Source organism: Leopardus geoffroyi, chromosome X (assembly GCF_018350155.1).
Source record: "Leopardus geoffroyi isolate Oge1 chromosome X, O.geoffroyi_Oge1_pat1.0, whole genome shotgun sequence".
Lineage (NCBI taxonomy): Eukaryota > Metazoa > Chordata > Mammalia > Carnivora > Felidae > Leopardus > Leopardus geoffroyi.
In genome coordinates, this window is record NC_059343.1 from 66,544,745 (window position 1) to 66,571,147 (window position 26,403).

Here is a 26,403-nt window from a genome sequence, read left to right on the forward strand (position 1 = left end):
AACATCAAAGCCTGCTACTAAAGAAATTTTAATGTATACTTTTACATCTTTAATAGGGCTATCTTTAACCAATCAAGCAACTAAACACAAATATCAAACAATATATCTTTGTCTTACTCCAAATATTGTGTAAATCTGGGCTACTTTCATAGCCATTGGGTACTGTATGAGAAGACAAAGATGGTATTTTTCCTAAATACCTTGTTTCTTGATTCTGAATACATAAAACAGACGATATATGTATAAAATATACAGTCCAGTCTTTGGCCAGTTTACTTACCTTGAACCAAGTGAAGTTCTTGCCACTGGAAAGAAAATTCCCAGTGCATTAAGTAGAGTAAATGTTCATGTTAGGGCTTTCAATTCCTGGATCAAAAGTTACTTCTCACTTTACTTCTCTCCTTCCTTCACATATATTTATAATACAGTTAAGCCTCTGTGGGCAATATTATTGTAAATAAAAAAATGCCAGGGATTCATAGCTTAGCTGTTAAAACTTATAAACCATAAAGACATTAGAAATCTATTCATTTCAAAACAAAATGTTGACTAAAGCTTTGCAGGCTGTTATTTAATACACCAAGCAGCCCACAATTAAAATATTAAAACATTTATTACCTAAAAGTGACCTAAAGAATATCTGCAATGGCAAAAAAAAGCCTTAATTTTCTTTGATAAGCAGTCTAGTTTTTCAAATAAAAAATAGTAATAAAATATATAATAAAGAAACAAGAAAGAAAGGGCCCAAGAGTTACATGTTAAAATCTCTGAAGCTCAATAATGGAAAGGAAACTCCTTATTTCTTTCTTCTTGTTAATTATCTCTGGTACCTGAGTTAAGGCATAAAGTAGCAAGAGTGCAATTGATTCCAAACAACTTGGAATTTTATTGTAAACATCCCATAAAGAATGGCCAACAAATTAGTCCAGTTTTTTGTCTTTGAAGATAATTGCTTATAGTGACTGGTAACTGCCAAACAAAACATCTTTTATAAACCAAGCCAGTTAGTTTACCTTTCTTTACTGAATTTTAGTTTAATGGACATTTTGTCCATATACAACATCACATTAACTATTAACTCAATGACTTTCTATCTTAAAATTTGTGGATACTAATAACAAACATAAGGTACAGTTTTGTTAATACTTTGTAAGGGATTACAAAAGACAAAGATGGTAAGTTACAGGACAAAGAAATAAATTACTGATTGCCATCACCACAGTATTGTTTAAAAAATTAACATTTCTAGTACTGCTTAATGTGTATCTGGTGACATATGTAAAAACACATTTCCCAACTGGGTTTCTAAATATTTTTGTATGTGATTTTAAAAGTCAATTACCAATGGTGATTATATGTATCAATAGTTTTATTTTTTAGAAAATACTTATCATGCTTTTATATGTCAAAGTCTCATATTATAGATTTAATTAAGATAGGTATAAGAATAACAAATGGACATACATATAAATAAACACACCTTAACTCTAAACTGCAGGGCCTTTCTACTGTACTTCTCCCATCAGTGAATCATAAATTGCTAGTCTTGTTGAAGTATGCTAAATTAGGTGCAGTCTTCATTGCAGTAAGAGAAATGAGGATAAAAGTAAGCAGGGGAGGAATGATTGAAAAGAAAATAATCAAGAATAAGGCTATATAAGAAATAAATGTCTAGAAACTTGAGGGCAACTCATAGTTCACAAAATACAGCACCATGAAAAAAATTAACTTTATATTAGAATTTAAACAAAACTTGGTAAACTTCATAATTAAAACTTAATAAAGAAACTTTACTAAGAAATGAAAATCAAAAAAGCATGAAAATATTTTCACACTAATTTTCAAAACAAGCCTTAAAAGTGATCTTACTCTATTTTCAATACAATTTTCATAAGCCTCATGTACCACAAAACTGTTGGGGATGGGGTTAATATTTAAAACAATGAATTTTAAATGTTGCAAGTTCCATTCCCTCCCCCAGAGCTGAACTATTCATTTTGGAACCCAAAATGTTGGTAATAAAAGTAAATATTGGATATCACAGCAAACTGAAAATTATACAGGGTGCAAGTTTCCTTTTGTGGATGTGAAAATTCTAACTTTAAAAATTAGTGCCAGTTGGTAAATGTGCATAAAATAATTCCCAAGATATATAAGTAATAAAGGTGTTTATCACTACCACAAATGTACAAATTTTGAAAAATGATCAAAAATTTTTTATCAAAAACTAAGAAGTGGCATTCATGTTTTTCTGTTCAGTCACTCTGTTATTGTCTGATGACAACCTATAGGATTACAACAAAAACAACAAAATAATAAATCACTCAAATCTATTTCAAATTCTACTCAGTTTCTCAACCTCTGGGTGAAACAAAGTGCTGTATGAAGAATTCTAGCACAAGCCTGATCTCTGGGAAGGGAAACAGAAAAAGAAACAAATGAAGGAAGGATACATTAAAAATAGAGGGACACATGTACATGATAAAACCTAGTTTACCTATAAGGCATAATGAAGTGGATGATCAAGCAGTATATATATATAGGTTAAGTGCTTTACACAGAGACAAAGAGTTGGTAGACTGTGAATATAGCTGTCTTCCATACAAAATATTCTTTTTTAATGTCTGAGACAAAGTGTGTCAAGTTGGAAAAAAAATCTACACACACACACACACACACACACACACACACACACAAATTTAGTTCTTAGGCTGATAGGCTACTGAATGTTTTGGAAAGCATCCTATTGCTGGAAGAGATACACACAGAAAGACATAGAAGAAACACAATTTGTTTCATAAACAGATATACATGCTAAGATCTTAAAGCTGGGAATTAAAAGATTATTAGCATTCACGAGAAATATTATAGTTCACTGACTATTAATATCCAGCATAGGATTAGGCTTATACATATGTATGTTCTCACACACGTGTTTATTTCTTAGCAACTTATTTAATATTTAGACTTTTCTTCAAAAATTTCAGCTCATTTCCTACTTGCTTTGCTATGCCTGAACCTGATATTTAGGTTTAAAGGTACTCTAAAAAACTAAAGTGTAAAATATTCAGTGTGATACAAATTACAACACATTCACAGGAGGCGGTGTTACAAAAAAGCAAAGTATAAATTGGGGGGAAAATGTTCAGATATAAAAGTAAAAATACTATCTTTCAAACTTTTATTTTCACACTTATTAAAATAATTTGCATGCAAACAGAAAATATCTGTTTGTTTTGTAATAAATGGCAAATATGCTCATCTAACATACCCTGGTGACTTTTGAATCCTAATAACTGAAATCAATATTACAGCAAAATGCTGTTCACTAGTGTTTTCACAGTATTTCACTACATATAAAATGTGCTTAAAAATGTCTTCAGCCTCATTATTCTAATTATCTAAACCTAGAAAATCTTGACATATGGGAAATAAATGTGGCATTTTTATTTTTCAAAATAAATTATAAATAAGCTTGAGATAGCTAAAATCACACAAATGGTAATTCTTCTACATTTGAAGAGATTAGCTCTTCATAGAAGAATGTCAAAAAATTTCACACTAAAATGATACACACAATACATGTTTGGGTATATCCATCAATTTAAGTAAATCTATGTTACTTTGATTAGGGTAAGCCAAATTGTTATTGATTCTAGGAAAACACAGGCACAAATTTAGTCTAAATGCAAAATTAGTCTAATTAGCAAAAATCAAAGGTAGAGTTTCAAATGTGAATGTTTTTGAATCTACAGTATGGTTAAAAGTGTCAGCTGAGTTACAACCAGAAGTCGTTTTGGTTTAGTGAAAAAAACAAAACAAAACAAAACAAGACTACAACAACAAAAAAAATCAACTTGATCTACTGTACAGTAACAGAAGTTAGTGCCATTAACAATTCATAACAATACTTTCTTAAAGCCTGAACATCATTCTTACTGCATGTGAAAACTGTTTAAAGTTGTTAGTACAGGAACAACCCAAACAAAAGAGCAAAGTTATGTATGTACTCCTTCCTTTGCACTTAAGGATTTTCAGATGCATAAAATGGTTGGAAGCATGAAACAAACACATTAGCTTAAGAAATGTTCTGGGATTACTAGGAATACATTAAAAATTTTCTTTTATCCCCAAAGTCTGATCTAAGTGTAACAAATCTGCTGTTACAATAACAGAGATCAGTATTATCCCACTCACCTTAAAAATCTAAGTATTTAACAAATTAGTGAATTTGCAATCTCTCAAATTTGAGGAGTAAAACTGATCTTGGAACTCAAGCTCACTTATGGAATCATGTGCACTCTACTGCTGTAAACAAGACCATAAGGGTTTTAAAGATTTTTTTAATCTATAAAATAATTACTCAAATATTATTGTGCAGTGTAATGAGGTTCTTTTCTGAAAGATTGTAACAGAAGAACCCTTTGGAATGGTATGAGCAAAACCTATTAAAGTTGACTCAAAATATTTGCTAGCCAAAACATCCAATTCAAACTAGCTGCTTTGTTACATTTTAAAATTCAAATGAAAACCAATCACTCACAGCTGTAAATAGTAAGTGGTAGCAGAGATACATAAGCAGTAGACCAAGTCTACTTACACAAATATGTTCTAAGAAAAGCCTAAGGTACAGCATACTACACTTATGAAAGTTTGTTGATTACAACTATTATTTTGAGAGCCAATACAATTATTAACAACCTCTCAGCTTATAACATAGGAGTATTCATTCCTACCAAGTTTGTTCTATTTTTCCTTAGTCAGTAATGAATAACAGCATCTATTTTCTTTAACGTTTCCAGTAGTTGTAGTTAATAGAGGTAGCTGAGCTACTATTCAAAGAAGTTATTCTTTGTGGATGAGGATTTTTTCAAATGTTTATGTTATTCTTTAAACTACACGAGTTCTATTAATGCAATAAAATATAATAGGAAAAAGAAAATGGATGCAAGAAACTTTTGCATTTGGCACCTTGTCTAGATCGATACCTCAAATGTTACTTTTTAATAAAGTTAATGCACACATCAAGACACACCACAAAGATTTGCTACATATTTACAAGGCACCAACCCTTTCTCACCTTTAACATGAATTAAGCAAATCAATGAAAAGCATATCAAGATCCCCCCACCCCCAAAAAACTGTAGTATAAATATATACTTCAGTTCAGTACAATGAAAGATTAGCCTGGGAAGAGTAAAATAATCCAGATCGTTCTTACAATATAGAAACTGTAAACATTTAATAGCTGCCTATAGGATTGGTGTATTGTGCAAAAGTTATTATTACTGGGTACAAGAATCAAAATGGCAAAAACAAACTATATAAAACTCTGTAAGAAGGTGCTATACTTCTGTGATACAAAAGCAAAAGAGGGATATTCCATTGAGATAAAAATGTCATGCTACTCTTAAGAAGCTGAATGCTCCCTTAATGTAGTAAATTCTGTAGTGTGTTTGTGACGTACTGTGTTGTGTGTGTGTGTGTGTGTGTGTGTGTGTGTGTGTGTCTATATGTGGGCAGAATTTTTTTTTTAATTTAAGGCCTAATAAGTAAGGCTTGTTTGAATAAATGAAGTGTGGAGATCAAAAGTCTTGAAAAAAATGTATACTGGCATAATGGAAAAGCACCAATGTGAAAGGAAGCAGAAGTCCCCACACAACTTGCTTTGTAGATTTCCTAGTAAATTCCCTGCAGTAGAAGGCCATTTAATTTTTTTTAAATTACTCTAAATTTATTAACTGTTAATAATTCCATCCCATGAGATGGCTAACCCTGGCTTTTTCTGTCATTTTACGCACTCTGCCTGATCTAGATGTACCAAGATTCAGAGGATCTTCAGTGGACACAAAATTGTCATTATCAGAATCATCATTATATAAAACAGTCCTCCTGCCTTGGTTTCTTGTTTTAATTCGAGGCAGTCTACTGAAACGTCCTGAAAACATGGTATCAAATTCATCATCTGCAATACGTGCACGTTTGGCTCTGGTGGCTCCTCTAGAAGTACCTCTTCCTCCTCTCCCTCTCCCTCTCCCTCTAGTGGCACCTGCACCTCTTCCTCGACCTCCTCGTCCCCTGCCTCCTCTTCCTCGGCCTCCTCTACTCCATCTACCCCATCTGCCCCATCTGCCCCTTCCTCCTGTGCCTCTTGTCTTCCAGTTTCTTTTTCCATTGGCATATTGCTTTCTGAGTTTTCTTTTAGGCCTGGTTTGTATGAATTTGCTATAGTCGTGGTCTCCATCTACATAATCTTGATCTGTTCTGGAAGTTGATTCAGAATCAGAATCAGAACCACAGGTACTTTCAGAACTCAAACTGGATCCTAACTCTCCACTCTCTGAGGAGGATAAATGTGATTTCTCTTTTGTTTCTTTTTTCTCTTTCTCTTCTCTTCCCATGCTTTCATCTTCTTCTGATGCACTAAGTAGTTTTCTTTTGATTCCTGTCCGAGGCTCTCTGCCATCACCATTTGTAAGGGGTCCATCAAGGGAGTGATCTAAATCAAGATGAATAATTTTTTAAAGTTAAGCTTTGACACGGAAGACTGATTACTTAGGTTCAAAAGTAAAATAAACATCGTATCAAAAAATGTTTAGCACCCAAAGATACATGAGGTAAAATCGTGGAGCGTATTGGAGTATAAATTTAAATCTGTTAGAAACTGAAGACACTGAAGTTTTTATTTTTGTCTGTGTTTTTAGGGGGCCAGGGAGGAAAGTATGGAAGGATGATGGGTAATGATGAAGCTGAGCAGAAATCTCAAGGGCTTGAACTGTAGAAAGAATTATCTAGGAATATGTATCAAAATAATTTCACTGACTCAGTGAACAAATATTTACTGATTACCTAATATGATACTTGAAGTTTGAAATAAGGCAATAATGAGACAAAGTCCTTGCTCTTTGAATTTATATTTTAGTGGGGAAAGCTTGATAGACAATGAAGTAAATAAAAATATAATTTCAAGTAATGATACATGCTATAAAGAAAAAGAAAAGAGGGTGATTAAAAAATGCTCAAGTGTATACATGGGGTATTTTAGATAAAGACTTTCATATTGAGGTAGTATCTGAGAAAAGAACTGAATGAAGTGAGATCTGGGAAAAGAACATTCCATTGGAGGAAACAGAAATCCAGTGTAACTAGAGTGTAAGAGAAAAGCAGAGTTGTGGTATATAACTGCTAGTGGTGAAGGGTTTTAAAACCAGAGAATGACAGGATCTGACATATTTTTAAAGGAGCACTACAGTTGCTCCACATAGAACAGATTATAGAAGGAACAAGATTAGAAGCAGAGACAAGTTGGGAGAACACTGCAATTGTCTAGGTAAGATATGATAATGGGATGTACCAACAGAGGTGATGAGAAGTGATTAGATTTAGATTATTTCCTTCTAGAGGAGCCATCAGAACCAACCTTTTATTTTTAAGGTTCAAACTGACAGGAATTGATGATGGATAGGATGTCAAGTGTTAAGTGTAGTATTAAGGTCAACTCCAAGGTCTTATGGCCTGAGAAACTGGTTGAATGGTAGAGATATTTTGCTAAGTTGGAGAATCCTGAAAGAGGAATAGGTTTACATAGTCTGGTAGAAAAAAAAAAATCAATGTTCCAGTTTTAAATACTACAAGAGATCCAAGTAAAGACAATAAAAAAAAGAAAAAGAAAAAAGCAGATAACGTAACTGTCAAGAGGTCAGGGGAGACTCATTCAGAGTTAGAGATATGATTTTGGAAATTTTCAGTAAGAGATGACATTTAAGGTCAAGAGAACTGAGGGCACTTATTCAGAGGGCAAACAGAAAAAGAAGGTGGCTGATGACTGAGACTTGGGATATTCCAACCATCTAAAGATAAAGAAGAATTGGAAAAAATAATTGAGAAGGAACAGCTAGTGAGGTAGGAGAAAAAAAAGGAGAGTGGACTGAAAAACTTGGAATGAGCAATGACTAGGGTTGTATGGTAACCATAGCAACAAGATTACTCTAATAGTCTTGGTATTATAGACTGAATTATGTTCCTCTCTCAAAAAAATACATATGTTGGTTTTCTGGAGAAAGATGATAATGGAGTAGGAGGACCCTAGGCTCATCGTGTCCCACAAACAACCAGATAACAACCAAATCATCCTAAATACTTCAGAAAACAACTTGAAGACTGACAGAACAAACTCCACAACTAAAGGGAGAGAATAAGCCACATTGAAGAAGGTAGTAAGTCCACAGATATGGTTTAGGTGAGAAAAGGATCATGGGTGCTGCAGAGGGGAGGGAGCCTTGGTCACAGAGAAGGGCGCAAAAGAGTAGAGCACACAGGGGAATGCAAAAGGAGAACAATTACCCAAAACCATTGGCTCGGAAAATAGAGGGGCTGATTTTCAAGAATTCTTACAACCAGTGGGGCTTAAAGCCAAGAGTTTTAAAGGTTAGCAGGCTTGGCTGGGATAGAGACCTGAGGGCACTGCCTTGCCCTTGGAGAAAAGGCAAGCAAACAACCTGGGGGCAGAGCAAGGAAATAGTGCTTTGAAGAACACTTGGGACACACATAGGGGAGATTATTCACTCTTCTTGGAGGGCTTTCTTGAGAGGCAGTTTTCACAGAGAAGCTTCTCCAGAAACAAAGGAGCTGACCAGAGCCATTTCCCTCCCCTACCCCTCAGCATAACCACAGAGCCACCAGTGGGAAGCAGCACAGGCCCAATACTGGCTAAATAACTTGTTTATGAGAATCCCCACACCCCTGCACATAGTGGGACTGTCCTTTTCAGTCAAGCTTGCCTCAGTCCCAGCACAGCTGTGGGCCCATCCCCCAGAAGACTAGCACAAGCCACTACCACACGACATGTCTAAAGCCTGAAGTTTTAAAGGGCACCAGGATTGTCTTGGATAGAGCCTGGAAGGCACTGTGCTGCTCCTGGAGAGAAGGGAGGCAAAAAACCTAGAGGCAGACAGCTTGGAAACAGCAATCTAGAAAATGCTTGGGGCACACAGGTAGTAGATTATTTGCTCTTCTCAGAGTGTTTTGCTGAGAGGCAGCATTCACAGAGACTCCTCTCAGGGAACAAAAGAGCTGGCAGGTGCCATTTTCCTCCCCAGCTCCTCAGCATAGCCTCTCCTCAGAGGCTCTCTCCTCAGAGAGCCAGCTGCAGGAATCAGCACAGTGCCTATACTGGCTTCCTAATGTGCTTACACCAAGTCCCACACCACAGCACTCTGGTGAAGACTGCCTTTCTCAGTCAAGCTTGCACCAGTACTAGTGCGGTGGGCTCCTTCCCGAGAAGTACAGCAGAAAATTCTGCCCAAACTACAACTTCCAACAGAGTTCTGCAGGGCTTCAGTTCTAGTGGAAATAGTATCAGGAAACCAGAGAATTTGACAAGGTAACCAGAGCCTAGTTAAAACTTGCCATATTCTGGCGAAGGAATAAACACTACACACTGCAAACAAGAAGAGCCTATGCAGGCAACTGGCCTGAAGGATAGAACAGCTAAAACACAACAGCAGAACAGAAGCAGCACACACCAGAGAGAATCCCTGAAGTGCCAGCTACTGGAAACTACATGACATCATAAAACAATTACTTTCAGGAGCAAGACACATAACTGGCTTTCCTGATGCACAGACAAAGACAAAGACTTAAGACAAAATACGACGATGGAGGAATTCATCCCAAATGAAAGAACAAGATAAGGCCATGGCCACAGATCTAAGTGAAACAGATATAAGTAGCATGCCTAATGGAAAATTTAAAGCAACAATCATAAGGATACTCACTGGGCTTCAGAAAAGAATGGAATACATCAGGTAAACCCTTACCACAGAGATAAAAGAGTTACAAAACAATCATTCAGAAATGAAGAAAGCTATAAATGAGATTGGAACAGGCTTGATGCAATGAACAGCAGGCTGGAAGAAGCAGAGGAACGATTTAGAGATATAGAAGACAAAATAATGGAAAATAATGAAGGTAAAAAAAGAGAAAGAAGAATTAGGGAACACAAAAATAGACTTAGAGGAATTAATGATTCCATCAAATGTAAAAGCATTTGTATTATAGGAGTCCCAGAAGAAGAAGAGACAGAAAAGGGGACAGAAAAGTTATTTCAAGAAAAAAAAAAAAACAGCAGAAAACTCCCCTAATCTGGGAAAGGAAAGAGACATCCAGATACAGGAGGCACAGAAAACTCCCATCAAAATCAACAAAAGAAGAACAGTATCAGGACATATTGTAATTATACTGGCAAAATATAGTGATAAATAAAAAACCGTAAAAGCAGCAAGACAAAAGAAGTCCTTAAGTTACAAGAGAAGAACCGTAAGGCTACCTGCAGATTTTTTAACAAACAGAAACTTGGCAAGCCAGAAGGGAGTGGCATGATATATTCAACAAGCTGGATGGGAAAAATCTGCAGCCATGAAGACTATGTCCAGCAAGGCTGTCAATCAGAATAGCAGAGATAAAGAATTTCCCAGACAAACAAAAAGTGAAGGAGTTCCTGACCACTAAAGCAGCCCTGCAAGAAATATTAAAGGGGATCTTTGAGTGGAAAGGAAGGACCAAAAGTAAGAAAGACAAGAAAGGAACAGAGAAAATCTCCAGATACAACGACAAAACAAGTAATAAAACATCACTAAATACATATCTATCAATAATTACTCTGAATATAAATGGACTAAACACCCCAATCAAAAGACAAAAGGTGTCAGAATGGATTAAAAAAAAAACAAGACCCATCTATATACTGCCTACAACACATTCATTTTAGACATAAAGATGCCTGCAGATTCAAAGTGAGGAGATAGGGAAAAATTTATCACACAAACTCCTGTAAACAGAAAGCCAGAGCAGCAACATGTTTATTCGACAAATTAGACTTTAAAACAAAGACTGTAATAAGGGATAAAGAAGGTCACTATATCATAATAATGGGAAATACAAGAACACCTCAAATTATAAATATGTAAGTACCCAACCTGGAATTACCCAAATATATAAAATAATTAATAACAAACATAGAGAAACAAATTAATAATAACATAGTAATGGGGGGGACATTAATACTCCACTTACATCAATGGAAAGAGCATCTAAACAAAATAAAAAAGGACACAATGGTTTTGAGTGCCACACTGGATCAGATGAATTATCATATATACTCAGAACATTCCACCCTAAAACAGCACAATTTAAATTCTTTTCAAGTGCACATGGACATTCTCAACAACAGATCACATCCTAGGTCACAAATCACGGATTGACGAGGTAGATGAGAGAATAGGTGAATTAGAAGATAAAATTATGGAAAAAAAGGAAGCTGAGAAAAAGAGAGATAAAAAAAATCCAGGAGTATAAGGGAAGTATTAGAGAACTAAGTGATGTAATCAAATGGAACAATATCCATATCATAGGAATTCCAAAGGAAGAAGAGGGAGAGAGAAAGGGGCTGAAGGTTTATTTGAACAAATCATAGCTGAGAACTTCCCTGATCTATGGAAGGAAACAGGCACTGAAATCCAAGAGGCACAGAGAACTCACTTCAGACATAACTTGAATCGATATTCTGCACAACATATCATAGTGAAACTGGCAAAATACAAGGATAAAGAGAAAATTCTGGGATAAACAGGCCCTGACTTAAAAACATAGACACATAAGGGTAGTGGCAGACCTATCTATGGAAACTTGGCAGGCCAGAAAGGAATGGCAGGAAATCTTCAATATGATGAACAGAAAAAATATGCAGCCAAAAATCCTTTATCCAGCAAGTCTGTCATTCAGAATAGGAGGAAAAAGGTTTTCCCAAACAAACAAAAACTGAAGGAATTCATGACCACTAAGCCCTACAAGAGATCCTAAGGGGGATTCTATGAGTGAAATGTTGCAAGGACCACAAAGTACCAGAGACATCACTACAAGCATGAAACCTACAGACATGACAATGACTCTAAACCCGTATCTTTCTATAATAACACTGAATGCAAATGGACTAAGTGCTCCAACCAAAAGACATAGGGTATCAGAATGGATAAAAAACAAGACCCACCTATTTGCTGTCTACAAGACACTCATTTTAGACCTGAGAACATTTTCAAATTGAAAGTGAGGGGATGGAGAACTATCTATCATGCTACTGGAAGCCAAAAGAAAGCTGGAGTAGCCATACTTATATCAGTCAAACTAGATTTTAAATTAAAGGCTGTAACAAGAAATGAAGAAGGGCATTATATAATAATTACAGGGTCTATCCATCAGGAAGAGCTAACGATTATAAATGTCTATGCACTGAATACAGGAGCCCCAATATATAAAATAATTAATCACAAACATAAGCAACCTTTTTGTAAGAATGTGGTAATTGCAGATTTTAATAATCCACTTACAACAATGCATAGAACATCTAGACAGAGAATAAACAAAGAAACAAGGGCCCTGAATGATACATTGGATCCGATGGGCTTGAGAGATATATTTAGAACTCTGCATCCCAAAACAACAGAATATACATTCTTCTCGACTACACGTGGAACATTCTCCAAGATAGATCACATACTGGGTCATAAACCAGCCCTTCATAAGTATAAAAGAACTGAGATCATACCATGCACACTTTCAGACCACAATGCTATGAAACTTGAAATCAACCACAGGAAAAAGTCTGGAAAACCTCCAAAAGCATAGAGGTTAAAGAAAACCCTACTAAAGAATGAATGGGTCAGGGCGCCTGGGTGGCTCAGGCGGTTAAGCGTCTGACTTCCACTCAGGTCATGATCCCCTGCGTCAGGTTCTGTGCTGACAGCTCAGAGCCTGGAGACTGCTTCAGATTCTGTCTCGTCCTCTCTTTGCGCCTCCCCTGCTCATGCTCTGTCTCTGTCTGTCAATAATAAACGTTAAAAAATTAAAAAAAAAAGGAAAGAATGGGTCAACCAGGCAATTAGAGAAGAAATTAAAAAAATACATGGAAACAAATGAAAATGAAAAGACAACATTCCAAACGCTTTGGGATGCAGTGAAGGCAGTCCTGAGAGGAAAATACATTGCAATCCAGGCCTATCTCAAGAAACAAGAAAAATCCTAAATGCAAAATCTTAACAGCACACCTAAAGGAAATAGAAGCAAAAGAGCAAAAACACCCCAAACCCAAGAGAAGAAGAGAAATAATAAAGGTCAGAGCAGAAATAAACAGTATAGAACCTAAAAAAACTTTAGAGCAGATCAATATAAACATGAGTTGGTTTTTTGAAAAAATAAACAAAATTGACAAACCTCTATCCAGGCTTCTCAAAAAGAAAGGGGAGTTTACCCAAATAGATAAAATCACAAATGCAAATGGATTTCTTACAACCAGTCCCTCAGAAATATAAGCAATCATCAGGGAATACTATGAAAATTTATATGCCAACAAACTGGACAACCTGGAATAAATGGACAAATTCCTAAGCACCCACACACTTCGAAAACTCAAACATGAAGAAATAGAAAACTTGAACAGACCCATAATCAGTGAAGAAATTGAATCTGTTATCAAAAATCTCCCAACAAATAAGAGTCCAGGACCAGATGGCTTCCCTGTGGAATTCTACCAGGCATTTAAAGCAGATATAATACCTATCCTTCTCAAGCTGTTCCAAAAAATAGAAAAGGAAGGAAAATTTCCAGACTCATTCTATGAAGCCAGCATTACTTTGATTCCTAAACCAGACAGAAACCCAGCAAAAAAAAAAAAAAAACAAAAACAAAAACCAGAGACCAATATCCCTGATGAATATGGATGCAAAAATTCTCAACAGGATACTACCAAATCCAATTCAACAGCATATAAAAAGAATTACTTACCATGATCAAGTGGGATTCATTCTTGGGCTGCAGGGCTGGTTCAACATTCTCAAATCAATCAATGTGATACATCACATTGATAAAAGAAAAGAACCATATGATCCTGTCAATCGATGCAGAAAGGCCTTTGACAAAATTCAGCAACTTTTCTTAATAAAAACTCTTGAGAAAGTCGGGATAGAAGGAACATACTTAAACATCATCAAACCCATTTATGGAAAGCTCACAGCTAATATCATCCTCAATGGGGAAAACTGAGAGTTTTCCCCCTGAGATCAGGAACACGACAGGAATGTCCACTCTCACTGCTGTTGTTTAACGTAGTGTTGGAAGTTCTAGCATCAGCAGTCAGACAACAAAAGGAAATCAAAGGCATCAAAATTGGCAGTGATGATGTCAAGCTTTCACTTTTTGCAGATGACATGATATTATACATGGAAAACCCGACAGACTCCACCAAAAGTCTGCTAGAACTGATACATGAATCCAGCAAAGTCGCAGGATACAAAATCAACGTACAAAAATCAATTGCATTCTTACACACTAATAATGAAGCAACAGAAAGACAAATAAAGACACTGATCCCATTCACAATTGCACCAAGAAGCATAAAATACCGTGGAATCAACCTAACCAAAGATGTAAAAGATCTGTATGATGGAAACTATAGAAAGCTTATGAAGGAAATTGAAGAAGATACAAAGAAATGGAAAAACATTCCAATTGGAAGAATAAATATTGTTAAAATGTCAATACTACCCAAAGCTATCTACACATTCAATGCAATCCCAATCAAAATTGCACCAGCATTCTTCTTGAAGCTAGAATAAGCAATCCTAAAATTTGTATGGAACCACAAAAGACCCTGAATAGCCAAGGTAATATTGAAGAAGAAGACCAAAGCAGGAGACATCGCAATCCCAGACTTTAGCCTCTACTACAAAGCTGTAATCATCAAGACAGCATGGTATTGGCAAAAAACAGACACATAGACCAATGGAATAGAATAGAAACTCCAGAATTGGACCCACAAAAGTATGGCCAACTAATCTTTGACAAAGCAGGAAAGAATATCCAATGGAAAAAAGTCTCTGGTGCTGGAAGAACTGGACAGCAATATGCAGAAGAATGAAACTAAATCACTTTCTTACACCATTAACAAAAGTAAACTCAAAATGGATAAAGGACCTGAATGTCAGACAGGAAACCATCAAAACCCTAGAGGAGAAAGCAGGAAGAAAAATCTTTGACCTCAGCCACAGCAATTCCTTACTTGACACATCTAAAGGCAAGAAAATTAAAAGCAAAAATGAACTATTGGGACCTCATGAAGAGAAAAAGCTTATGCACTGCAAAGGAAACAATCAACAAAACTAAAGTGCAACCAACGAAATGGGAAAATGTATTTGCAAATGACATATCAGACAAAGGGCTAGTATCCAAAATCTATAAAGAACTCACCAAACTCCACACCCGAAAAACAAATAGTCCAGTGAAGAAATGGGCAGAAGACATGAATATAGCCACTTCTCTAAAGAAGAAATCCAGATGGCCAATGGGCACGTGAAAAGATGCTCAATGCCACTCCTCTTCAGGGAAATACAAAGCAAAACCACACTCAGATATCACCTCACGCCAGTCAGAGTGGCTAAAATGAACAAATCAGCAGACTATAGATGCTAGAGAATGTGGAGAAATGGGAACCCTCTTGTACTGTTGGTGGGAATGCAAACTGGTGCAGCCACTCTGGAAAACAGTGTGGAGGTTCCTCAAAAAATTAAAAATAGATCTATCCTATGACCCAGCAAATGCATGGCTAGGAATTTACCCAAGGGATACAGGAGTGATGATGCATAGGGGCACTTGTACCCCAATGTTTATAGCAGCACTTTCAACAATAGCCAAATTATGGAAAGAGCCTAAATGTCCATCAACTGATGAATGGATAAAGAAGTTGTGGTTTATATATACACTGGAATACTATGTGGCAATGAGAACGAAGGAAACATGGCCTTTTTTAGCAAAGTGGATGGAACTGGAGAGTGTGATGCTAAGTGAAATAAGCCATACAGAGAAAGATAGATACCATATATTTTCACTCATGTGGATCCTGAGAAACTTAACAGGAACCCATGGGGGAGGGAAAGGGAAAAAAAAAAAAAGAGAGAGGTTAGAGTGGGAGAGAGCCAAAGCATAAGAGACTCTTAAAAAATGAGAACAAACTGAGGGCTGATGGGGGGTGGGAGGGAGGGGAAGCTGGGTGATGGGTATTGAAGAGGGCAACTTTTGGGATGACCACTGGGTGTTGTATGGAAACCAATTTGACAATAAATTTCATATATTTAAAAAAAAAAAAAGAAAGTTAAAAAAAAAAAGAATAAACTGAATGTTGATGGGGGGTAAGAGGGAAGGGAAAGTGGGTGATGGTCACTGAAGCGGGCACCTCTTGGGATGAGCATCAGGTGTTGTATGGAAACCATTTTGACAATAAATTTCATGCTAAAAGAAAAAAAAAAAAGAATAGATTACATCCTAGGTCACAAATCAGGCCTCAACAAATACAAAAATACTGAGATCATGCCATTCATCTATTCTGACCACAACATTACGAAACTAGAAGTAAACAACAATAAAAAATTTGGAATGACCACAAATACATGGAGCTTAAACAACATGCTACTAAAGAATAATGGGTTGACCAGGAAATCAAAGAAGAAATGAAAAAATACATGGGAACAAATGAATATGAAAACACAAAAGTCCAAAACATTTGGGATGTAGCAAACAAAAGAGGTCCTGAGAGGGAAGTACATAGCACTACAAGCCTACATTAAGAAGCAAGAAATGCTTCCAATAAACAACCTAACCTTACACCTAAACGAGCTCGAAAAACAGCAAGAAATGAAGCTTAAAGCCAGAAGGAAGGAAATAATAAACCTCAGAGCAGAAATAAATTACGTAGGAACAAAGAAAACAATATAACAGATCAATGAAACCAGGAGCTGGTGCTCTGATAAAATTAATAAAATTGATAAACCTCTAGTCAGACTTATCAAAAATAAAGGACCCAAACATTAAAGAAAGGAAAATTAAAAAAAAAAAAAATTAAACGGGCGCCTGGGTGGCTCAGTCAGTTGGGCATCTGACTTCAGCTCAGGTCATGATCTCGCAGTTTGTGAGTTTGAGTCCCACATCAGGCTCTGTGCTGCCAGCTCGGAGCCTGGAGCCTGCTTTGGATTCTATGTCTCCCTCTATCTCTGCCCCTCCCCTGCTCATGCTCTGTCTCTGTCTCTCAATAATAATGAATATTAAAAAAATAAAAAAAGAAAGAACACAAATAAATAAAATCACTAAAGGGAGAGGAAAAATAATGATAAACACCACAGAAATTGAACTATAAAGGAATATTATGAAAAAAAATATGCCAACAAATTGGACAATCTGGAAGAAATGGGTAAATTCCTAGAAACATATAAACTACCAAAACTGAAACAGAATGAAATAGAAAACTTGAATAGACTGATAACCAGCAAAGAACCTGAGTCAGTAATTAAAAATCTCCCAATAAACAGAAGTCCAAGGCCAGATGGATTCATACATTCACAGGTGAATTCTATGAAACATTTACAGAAGAGTTAATACCTATACTTCTCAATCTATTGCAAAAATAGAAAAGGACAGAAAACATACAAACTCATTCTATGAGACCGGCATTACCTTGATCCCAAATCAGATGAAGACTCTACTAAAAAAAAGAGAACATTAGGGCAATATGGATATGGACACAAAAATTTCTCAATATAACAGTAGTAAATTGAATCCAAAAATAAATTAAAAGAATCATTCACCATGACCAACTACGATTTATTCAGGGGTTGCAAGAGAATTTCAATATTTGCAAATCAGTGTGATATACCACATTAATAAAGAAAGGATAAGAACCATATGATCATTACAATATATGCAGAAATAGTATTTGACAATGTATAGCATCCATTCATGATAAAAACGCTCAACAAAGTAGGTTTAGAGGGAACATACCTCAACATAATAAAGGCCATATATGTAAAACCCACAGCTAATATCATCCTTAATGGGGGAAAAATAGAACTTTTCCTCTATGGTCAGGAACAAGACAGGGATGTCCACTCTAACAATGGTTTTTTAACATTGTACTGGAAGTCCTATCCCCAACAGTCAGACAACAAAAAGAAATAGAAGGCATCCAAATTAGCAGGAAAGAAGTAAACCTTTCACTGTTTGCAGATGGCATGATAATCTTTATAGAAAACCCAAAAGACTACCAAAAAACTGCTAGAACTGATAAACGAATTCAGTAAAGTCACAGGATACAAATCCATGTACAGGAATTTGTTGCATGTCTATAGACCAATAATGAAGCAGCAGAAAGAGAAATTAAGAAAACAATCCCATTTACAATTGCACCAAAACTATACGATAAATAGGAATAACCTAACCCAAGAGTTGAAAGACCTGATCTCTGAAAACTATAAAACACTCATAAAAGAAATTGAAGATGTAACAAAGAAATGGAAAGACATTCTATGCTCATGGATCAGAAGAATAAATATAGTGAAAAAGTCTATATTACCCATAGCAATGTATATATTTAATGCAATCCCTATCAAGACACCAACAGCATTTTTCACAGAACTAGAACAATCCTAAAATTTCTTTGCAACCTCAAAAGACCCCAAGTAGACAAAGCAACCTTGAAAAAGAAAAGTAAAACTGGAGGCATCACAGTTCTGGAATTCAAGTTATATTACAAAGCTCCTGGGATGAAAACAATATGGTACTGGTACAAAAAGAGACACATAAATCAATGGAACAGAACAGTAAACCCAGAAATGAACCCACAACTATATGGTCAATTCATCTTCAACAAAGCAGGAAAAAATATGCAATGGGAAAAAGATAGTATCTTCAGCAAACCGCATTGATAAAACTGGACAGCAACATGTAAAAGATGAAATGGACCACTTTCTTACTCCATATACAAAAATAAATTCAATATGGATGAAAGACCTAAATGTGAGACACGAAACCATTAAAATCCTAGAGGAGAACACAGGTAATCTCTTTGACATTGGACATAGCAACTTCTTACTATGTATGTCTCCCCAAGCAAGGGAAATAAAAGCAAAAATGAACTACTGGGACTTCATCAAAATTAAAATCTGCACAGTGAAGGAAACAATGAACAAAACTAAAAGGCAACCTATGGAATGTGAGAAGATATTTGCAAATGACATATCTGATAAAGGTTTGGTGTCCAGAATATATAAAGAACTGCTAAAACTCAACACCCAAAAAATGAATAATCCAATTTAAAAATGAGAAGACATGAACATTTTTCCAAAGAAGACATACAGATGGCCAACAGACACGTGAAAAGATGTTCAACATCACTCATTATCAGGGAAATACAAATAAAAACTACAATGAGATTATCACATCACACTTGTCAGAATGACTAAAATCAGCAACACAGTAAATAACAGGTATTGGCAAATATGTGGAGAAAGGGGAACTTTCTTGCACTGTTGGTAATGCAAAGTGGTGCAGCCACTCTGGAAAACAGGATGGAGTTTCCTCAAAAAGTTAAAAAATAGAACTAACATATGATCCAGCAATTGCACTACTAGGTATTTACCCAAAGAATACCAAAATACTAATTCAAAGGGATACATGCACACCAATGTTTATAGGAGCAGTATCTACAATAGCCAAATTATGGAAATAGCCCAAATTCTCATCCACTGATGAATGGATAAAGAAGATGTGGTATACATATACAACAGAATATTACTTATGCAACGACATAGATGGAGCTAGAAATTATTATGCTAAGTGAAATAAGTCACAGAAAGAAAAATACCATATGATTTCACTCACATGTGGAAATTAAGAAACAAAACAAATGGGTATGGGGGGAAAAGAGAGAGGCAATCCAAGAAACAGACTCTTAACTATAGAGGACAGAGTTTTACCAGAGAGGTCGGTGGATGGATGGATCGGTCAAATAGGTGATGGGGGTTAAGGAGTGCACTTGTGATGAGCACTGGGTGTGTATGGAAGTGTTGAATTGCTATGTCATACACCTGAAATGAATGTAACACTATGTTAATAAAGTAGAATTTAAATAAAAACTTTTAAAAATAACCTATGTTAAAGCCCTATCCCTCAAAGTTTTTGAATTTGGGACAGATCCTTTAAGGAGGTCATTCAAGTTAAATGCAGTCTTAAGTGTAGGCACTAAGGCACTAGAATTGGTGTACTTATAAGAAGAGAAACAGACAGCAATGCTCCCTGTCCCTTCCTATCTGTGTATATACAATGAAAAAGTCATGTGAGGACATATCAAGAAGGCAACCTAGTATTAGCAAGCCAGGAAGAGAATCCTGATTAGACACTCTGTTGGCACCTTGATCTGGAACTTTCAGCTTCCAGAACTGTGAGACATTAAATGTTTTCTGTAAGTATATGAAAAAATACTCAACATCTAAAATCATCAGGGAAATGCAAATCAAAACCTCAATGGGATATCACACCTGTCAAAATGGCTAACATCCACAACACAAGAAACAAGTGTTGGTGAGGATGTGGAGAAAGGGAACCCTCTTAACTCTGTTGGTGGGAATGAAAACTGGCACACCCACTGTGGAAAATAGCATTAAATGTCTTCAGAAAGTTAAAAAATAGAACTACCCTATAATCTAGTAATTGCACTACTAGGTATTTACCCAAAGAATACCAAAATACTAATTCAGAGGGATCTATGCAGGGCGCCTGAGTGGCTCAGTCAGTTAAGCATCTGACTTTGGCTCAGGTTAATGGTCTCGCGGTTTGTGAGTTTGAGCCTCATGTCGGGCTGTGTGCTGACAGCACAGTGCCTGGAGCGTGTTTTAGATTCTGTGTCTCCCTCTCTCTCTCCCTCTCTCTCTCTCTCTCTCTCTCAAAAATAAATAAACATTAAAAAAAACACAAAGGATCTATGTACCCATATGTTTATTGCAGCACTATTTACAAGAGCCACTTTATGCCTAGAGCCCAAATATCCATTGATAGATGAATGGATAAAGAAGATGTGGTATACATATGGAATATTAGCCATAAAAAAGAATGAAATATTGCCATTTACAATGACATGGTTGGAGGTAGAGAGTATAATGATAAGGAAAATAAGTCAGAGAAAGACAAATACTATATGATTTCACTCACATGTTGAATTTAAGAAAAAACAAATGAACAAAGGAGATAAACAGAGAGAGAGAGAGAAAGAGAGAGAGAGAGAGAGAGAGAGAGAGAGAGAGAGAGAGAAAGAGAAAACAAGAGGCACTTATAGAAAACAAACTGATGGTTACCAGAGGGGAGGTGGATGGGAGATGGGTGAAATAGGTGAAGGGGATTAAAGAGTACAGTTATTATGATTAGCATTGAGCAATGTACAGAGTTGCTGAATCACTGTATTGTATACCAAAAACTATTACAACACTGTATGTTAATTATACTGGAATTAAAACAGAAAAATTAATACAAGAAAGACAAAGAAAAAGATAAGAGGAGAGAGGAGCTTGGGAAGATGGTGGAGTAGGAGAACGCTGATCTCATCCCATTCAATGTTTTCACTATATATCATCAACATCCAAATCAATTAAAAAAAGTGTAACCCAAAGACTGGAAGAACAAACAGCACAACTAAATATAGAGAAGAAGATGCATATGAAAGGTTAGAAATGTCAGAAAGGTGGAGGGACGCTGCTGGTTTCTTGGAGGGATCTATGTGATGGAGAAGGTAGAGAAATGGGCCCTTGCACCAGGGAGATCACATATGGAAGACTAATCCCCATAATATCTGGCTTTGAAAACCACTGGGGCTGAATTCCTGTGTTTGTTTAACCACTGGGACTTGGATCATGGAGCCTGAAGTCAGCTGACTCAGCACAGGGCAACCCTAGAGGATGATACCTGGGTGATGCCCTTAAAGAGATAGCAGCCTCCACGAAGAAGCAACATAAAAACGGCAGTTTACACAACACTGGGGGCAAACAGGAAACATATCTGCTCATAGTGATTTTGGAGTGTGTTGGGGGACTTCTCTGAAAATGAGGGAGCTGGCAGGTGACATTTTCCTCCCCTGCCCCCTAGCACAAACAATGGGCCATGGGCAGGAGACAGGATTGCACAAATACTTGCTACCTAACCAACTAGCAGTGCACCATGCCCATGAGTTATCCTGAAGGCTCACTCCAAAACTTTTGGCCTGGGCACTTGGCTAAGGGCTACCAGGTACACAGCTGCCAAAATGACCACATTCATTTGCTGTGCTCTGCCTTGCTGCCTGACCATGCTGAGCCACAGAAGTCTGGCTATACCCAGTCACCCTGGTACACACACCCATGTGCCCCTGCACCTCAAGGATCCAGCATGAAACTGGTGGCCCAGTGCAAATTTTGCTAACACCACTGCCACACCCCTAGTTGCCTGGCATACACAACCCCTCAGAGCTGGCCTGCCTGTTCTCACCAACACCACAGAAAGCAAGCACAGCCCACAACAGGCAGAAAGACAGTGCAGGTGACTGCATTGAAAGGAAAAGTGGCTCAGACAAAAGAGCAGGGCGTACATAACACACAAAGGATACTTTCATGAAGTGCCAGGTTCTGGTGAACAGGGGACACCACTGCAGAGCATTCCAGGACCTCTTCTTAATAAAGTAACTACTTTCAAGAGCAAAAGATGTAGCTGACTTTCCTAACACACACAAACACAGAGAGGCAGACAAAATGAAGAAACAGAGAAATGAAAGAACCCAAATGAAAGAATAGGAAAAGGCCACAGTCAGAGATCTAAGCAAAACAGATATAATTAACATGCCTGATAGAGAATTTAAAGCAATGATGATAAGGAAACTCATTGGACTTGAGAAGAAAGTGGAAGATATGAGTGAGATCCTTAACATAGAGACAAGGAATAACACAGCAGAAATAAAGGGCACAATAAGTAAAATGAGAAACACTCTTGATGGAATGAAAACATGGAAGAAGCAGAGGAATGAATTAGTAGAAGAGAAGACAGAGTAATGTATTCAAGCTGAACCAAAGACTGAAAAAAGAATTATGCAAAGTGAGAAGAGACCTTAAGGAACTCAATGACTCCATCAAATGTATTAACATTTGTATTACAGTAGTCCCAGAGGAAGAAGAGAGAAAAGGGGGCAGAAAATTTGTTTGAAGAAATAATAGCTAAAAACTTCCCTAATCTGGGGAAGGAAACCAATATCCAGGGGGCACAGATATACCCCAACAAAATGAGACCCACACAAAGACATATTATAACTAAATTGGCAAAATATAATGATAAATAAAAAATTTAAATCATCAAGACAGAAGACATAGAAGGGAAAACCCATAAGGCTAGCAGGGGATTTTAACAGACACTTTCTAAGCTAGAAGGGAGTGGAATGATTATTCAAAGTGTGAAATGGGAAAAATTTGCAACCAAGAATACTTTATCTAGCAAGGCTATCATTCAGAAGCAAAGACAAGATAAAGAGTTTATCAAGACAAAAATTAAGGAAGTTTATGACCATTAAACCATCCCTGCAAGAAATATTAAAGGGGGCTCTTTGAGTAGAAAGGAGAGACCCAAAGTGACAATATAAGGGTAGAAAACATAAAAGCAGTAAACATGAATATTTCTGTGAAAAAATCAGGCAAGGAACTCACAAGATAAAAGGATATGAAATATAACAACATATATCAACAACGTGGGGAGAAGGGACGTAATGAATGTGTCCAAACTTAATGTGTACCATCAATTTAATGTGCACTCTTATACAGAGGAGGTGCTATACAAACCTGTTGGTAACCATATATCAAAAACTTCTAATAAATATGCAAAGAATAAAAGAAAGAAATATATCACTAAAGAAAATCAGCAAAACATGGAAGAGAGAAAGACAAGAAAGTATCAGAGAAAACCTTGAGAAACAACCACAAAAGAAGCAAGAAAATGTCACTAAATACATATTTATCTATAGTTACTTTGAAAATAAATGGACTAAATGCCAGAATCAAAAGACACAGGGTGACAGAACAGATGAAAAAACAAGATCCATCTGTAAGTTGCCTACAACGTGACTCATTTTAGACCAAAAGGCACATGCAGATTGAAAGTGAAGGGATGGAGAAACATCTATTACAAAAAAGGATGTCAAAAGAAAGTGGAAGTAGGGATACTTATAGCGGACAAACTAGACTTTAAAGCAAAGACTGTAATAAGAGACAAAGAAGTACACTAGACAATAACGAAACAATCCAACAAGAAGATAAAAGAATTGTAAATGTTTATACGCGTTACATAGAAGCACCCAAATACAAACAACAGTTAATAACAAACATAAAGGAATAATCAATAATAATACAATAATACTAGGGGGATTTAACACTACACTTACATGGATGGACAGAAGAACATCTAAACAGAAAATCAATGAGGAAACAATGGCTTTGAAAGACACACTGGAACAGATGGAGTTAACATATATATTCAGAACATTCCATCCTAAAATTGTGGAGTACCCATTCTTTTCAGGTGCACACGGAACTGTCTCCAGAACAGATCATGCATTAAGCCATAAAAGGAGCTTCAACAAATTCAAGAAGATCAAAGTCATACCATGCATCTTTTCTGACCACATAGCTATGAAACTAGAAGTCAACCACAAGAAAAAATTTGGAAAGACCAAAAATACATGGAGGTTAAATAACATGGTACTAAGTAATGAATGGTCAACCAGGAAATAAAAAAGAAATAAAAACCTATGGAAACTAGAGTGTATTATGTTAAGTGAAATAAGTCAGAGAAAGACAAGTATCATATAATTTCAGTCATATGTGGAATTAGGCAACCCAAAGATGAACATGGGGGAAGGGAAGGAAAAATAAGATAAAAACAGAGAGGGAGACAAAGCAGAAGAGACTTTTTTTGTAATGTTTATTTTATTTTTGAGAGAGAGAGAGAGAGAGAGAGAGAGCAAGCACGAGCAGGGGAGGGGCAGAGAGAGAAGCAGACACAGAATCTGAAGCAGGCTCTGGGCTCTGAGCCATCAGCACAGAGCCCAACACAGGGCTTGAACGCACAAGCCATGGGATAATGACCAAAGCCAAAGTGGATGCTCAACCAACTGAGCCACCCAGGTGCCCTGAGACTTTGAAATACAGAGAACGAACTTAAGGTTGCTGTTGGGGAGGTGGGTGTGGGGGATGGGCTAAATGGGTGATGGGCATTGATGGCACTTGTGAATAGCATTGGGTGTTTTATATAAGTGATGAATCACTGAAATCCTGAAATCAAAACTACACTGTATGTTAACTAACTTGAATTTAAAAAAAATTTTTTTTTTCAACGTTTATTTATTTTTGGGACAGAGAGAGACAGAGCATGAACGGGAGGGGCAGAGAGAGAGGGAGACACAGAATCGGAAACAGGCTCCAGGCTCTGAGCCATCAGCCCAGAGCCCGACGCGGGGCTCGAACTCCCGGACCGCGAGATCGTGACCTGGCTGAAGTCGGACGCTTAACCGACTGCGCCACCCAGGCGCCCCTAACTAACTTGAATTTAAATAAATGAATTTATTTAAAAAATATATGGAAACATGAAAATGAAAACATAACATTCCAAAACCTGTGGGAGGCAGCAAAAGTGGTTCTAAGAGGGAAGTTTATAATAATACAGCCCTATCTAAAGGTGAAAGAAAAATCTGAAATAAACAACCTAACCTTATCCTTAAAGGAGCAAGGAAAAGAAAAACAAACAAATCCTATAGCCAGAAGAAGGAAAGAAATGATAAAGATTAAAGGAGAAGGGTGTCTGAGTGGCTCAGTTGGTTAAGCATCTGACTCTTAATTTCAGCTCAGGCCATGATCTCACAGTCGTGAGATCAGGCCCCACATCAGGCTTTGTGCTGGGCAAGAAGCCTGCTTATGATTCTCTCTCTACCTCTCACTCTGCCCCTCCCCTGCTCTCTTGCTCTCTCTATCAAAAAAAAAATAATAAAGATAAAGGAGAAATAAATGATATAGGAACTAAAACAACAATAGAACAGATCAATGAATCCAGGAGCTGGCTCCTTGAAAAACATCCATAAAATTGATAAACCTCTAGCCAGACTTAGGAAGAAAAAAGGAGAAAGGACTCAAATGACTAAAATCACAAATCATAGAGGAGAAATAACACACAATACCATATAAATACAAACAATCATGAAGAGCATTATGAAAAACTAGGTACCATCAAATTGTACAACCCTGGAAAAAATGGATAAATGCCTAGAAACATAAAAACTACCACAACTGAAACAGGAATGTAGAAAATTTTGACATATTGAAATCAGCAAAGAAACTGAATCAGTAATAAAACAAAAACTCCCAACAAACAAAACTCTAGGACCAGATAGCTTCACAGGGAAATTATACCAAACATTTAAAGAAGAGTTAACACCGGTTCTTTTCAAACAACTCCAAAAAAATAAAAGAAGGA

At 36.6% G+C, this 26,403-nt stretch overlaps 1 protein-coding gene across 4 annotated transcripts in view; it reads right to left on the reverse strand.

Moving 5' to 3' along the window:
* Positions 1 to 866: 866 nt before the first annotated feature.
* Positions 867 to 26,403, reverse strand: part of BRWD3 (bromodomain and WD repeat domain containing 3) — a 235,406-nt gene continuing 209,869 nt past the window's right edge. For all 4 annotated transcript variants that reach the window (XM_045472781.1, XM_045472780.1, XM_045472782.1 and 1 more), the window contains one exon: positions 867 to 6,499. In XM_045472781.1, the coding sequence (XP_045328737.1) occupies positions 5,745 to 6,499 (755 nt within the window). In that variant the 3' untranslated portion in view covers positions 867 to 5,744. The remainder of the gene's footprint in view (positions 6,500 to 26,403) is intronic.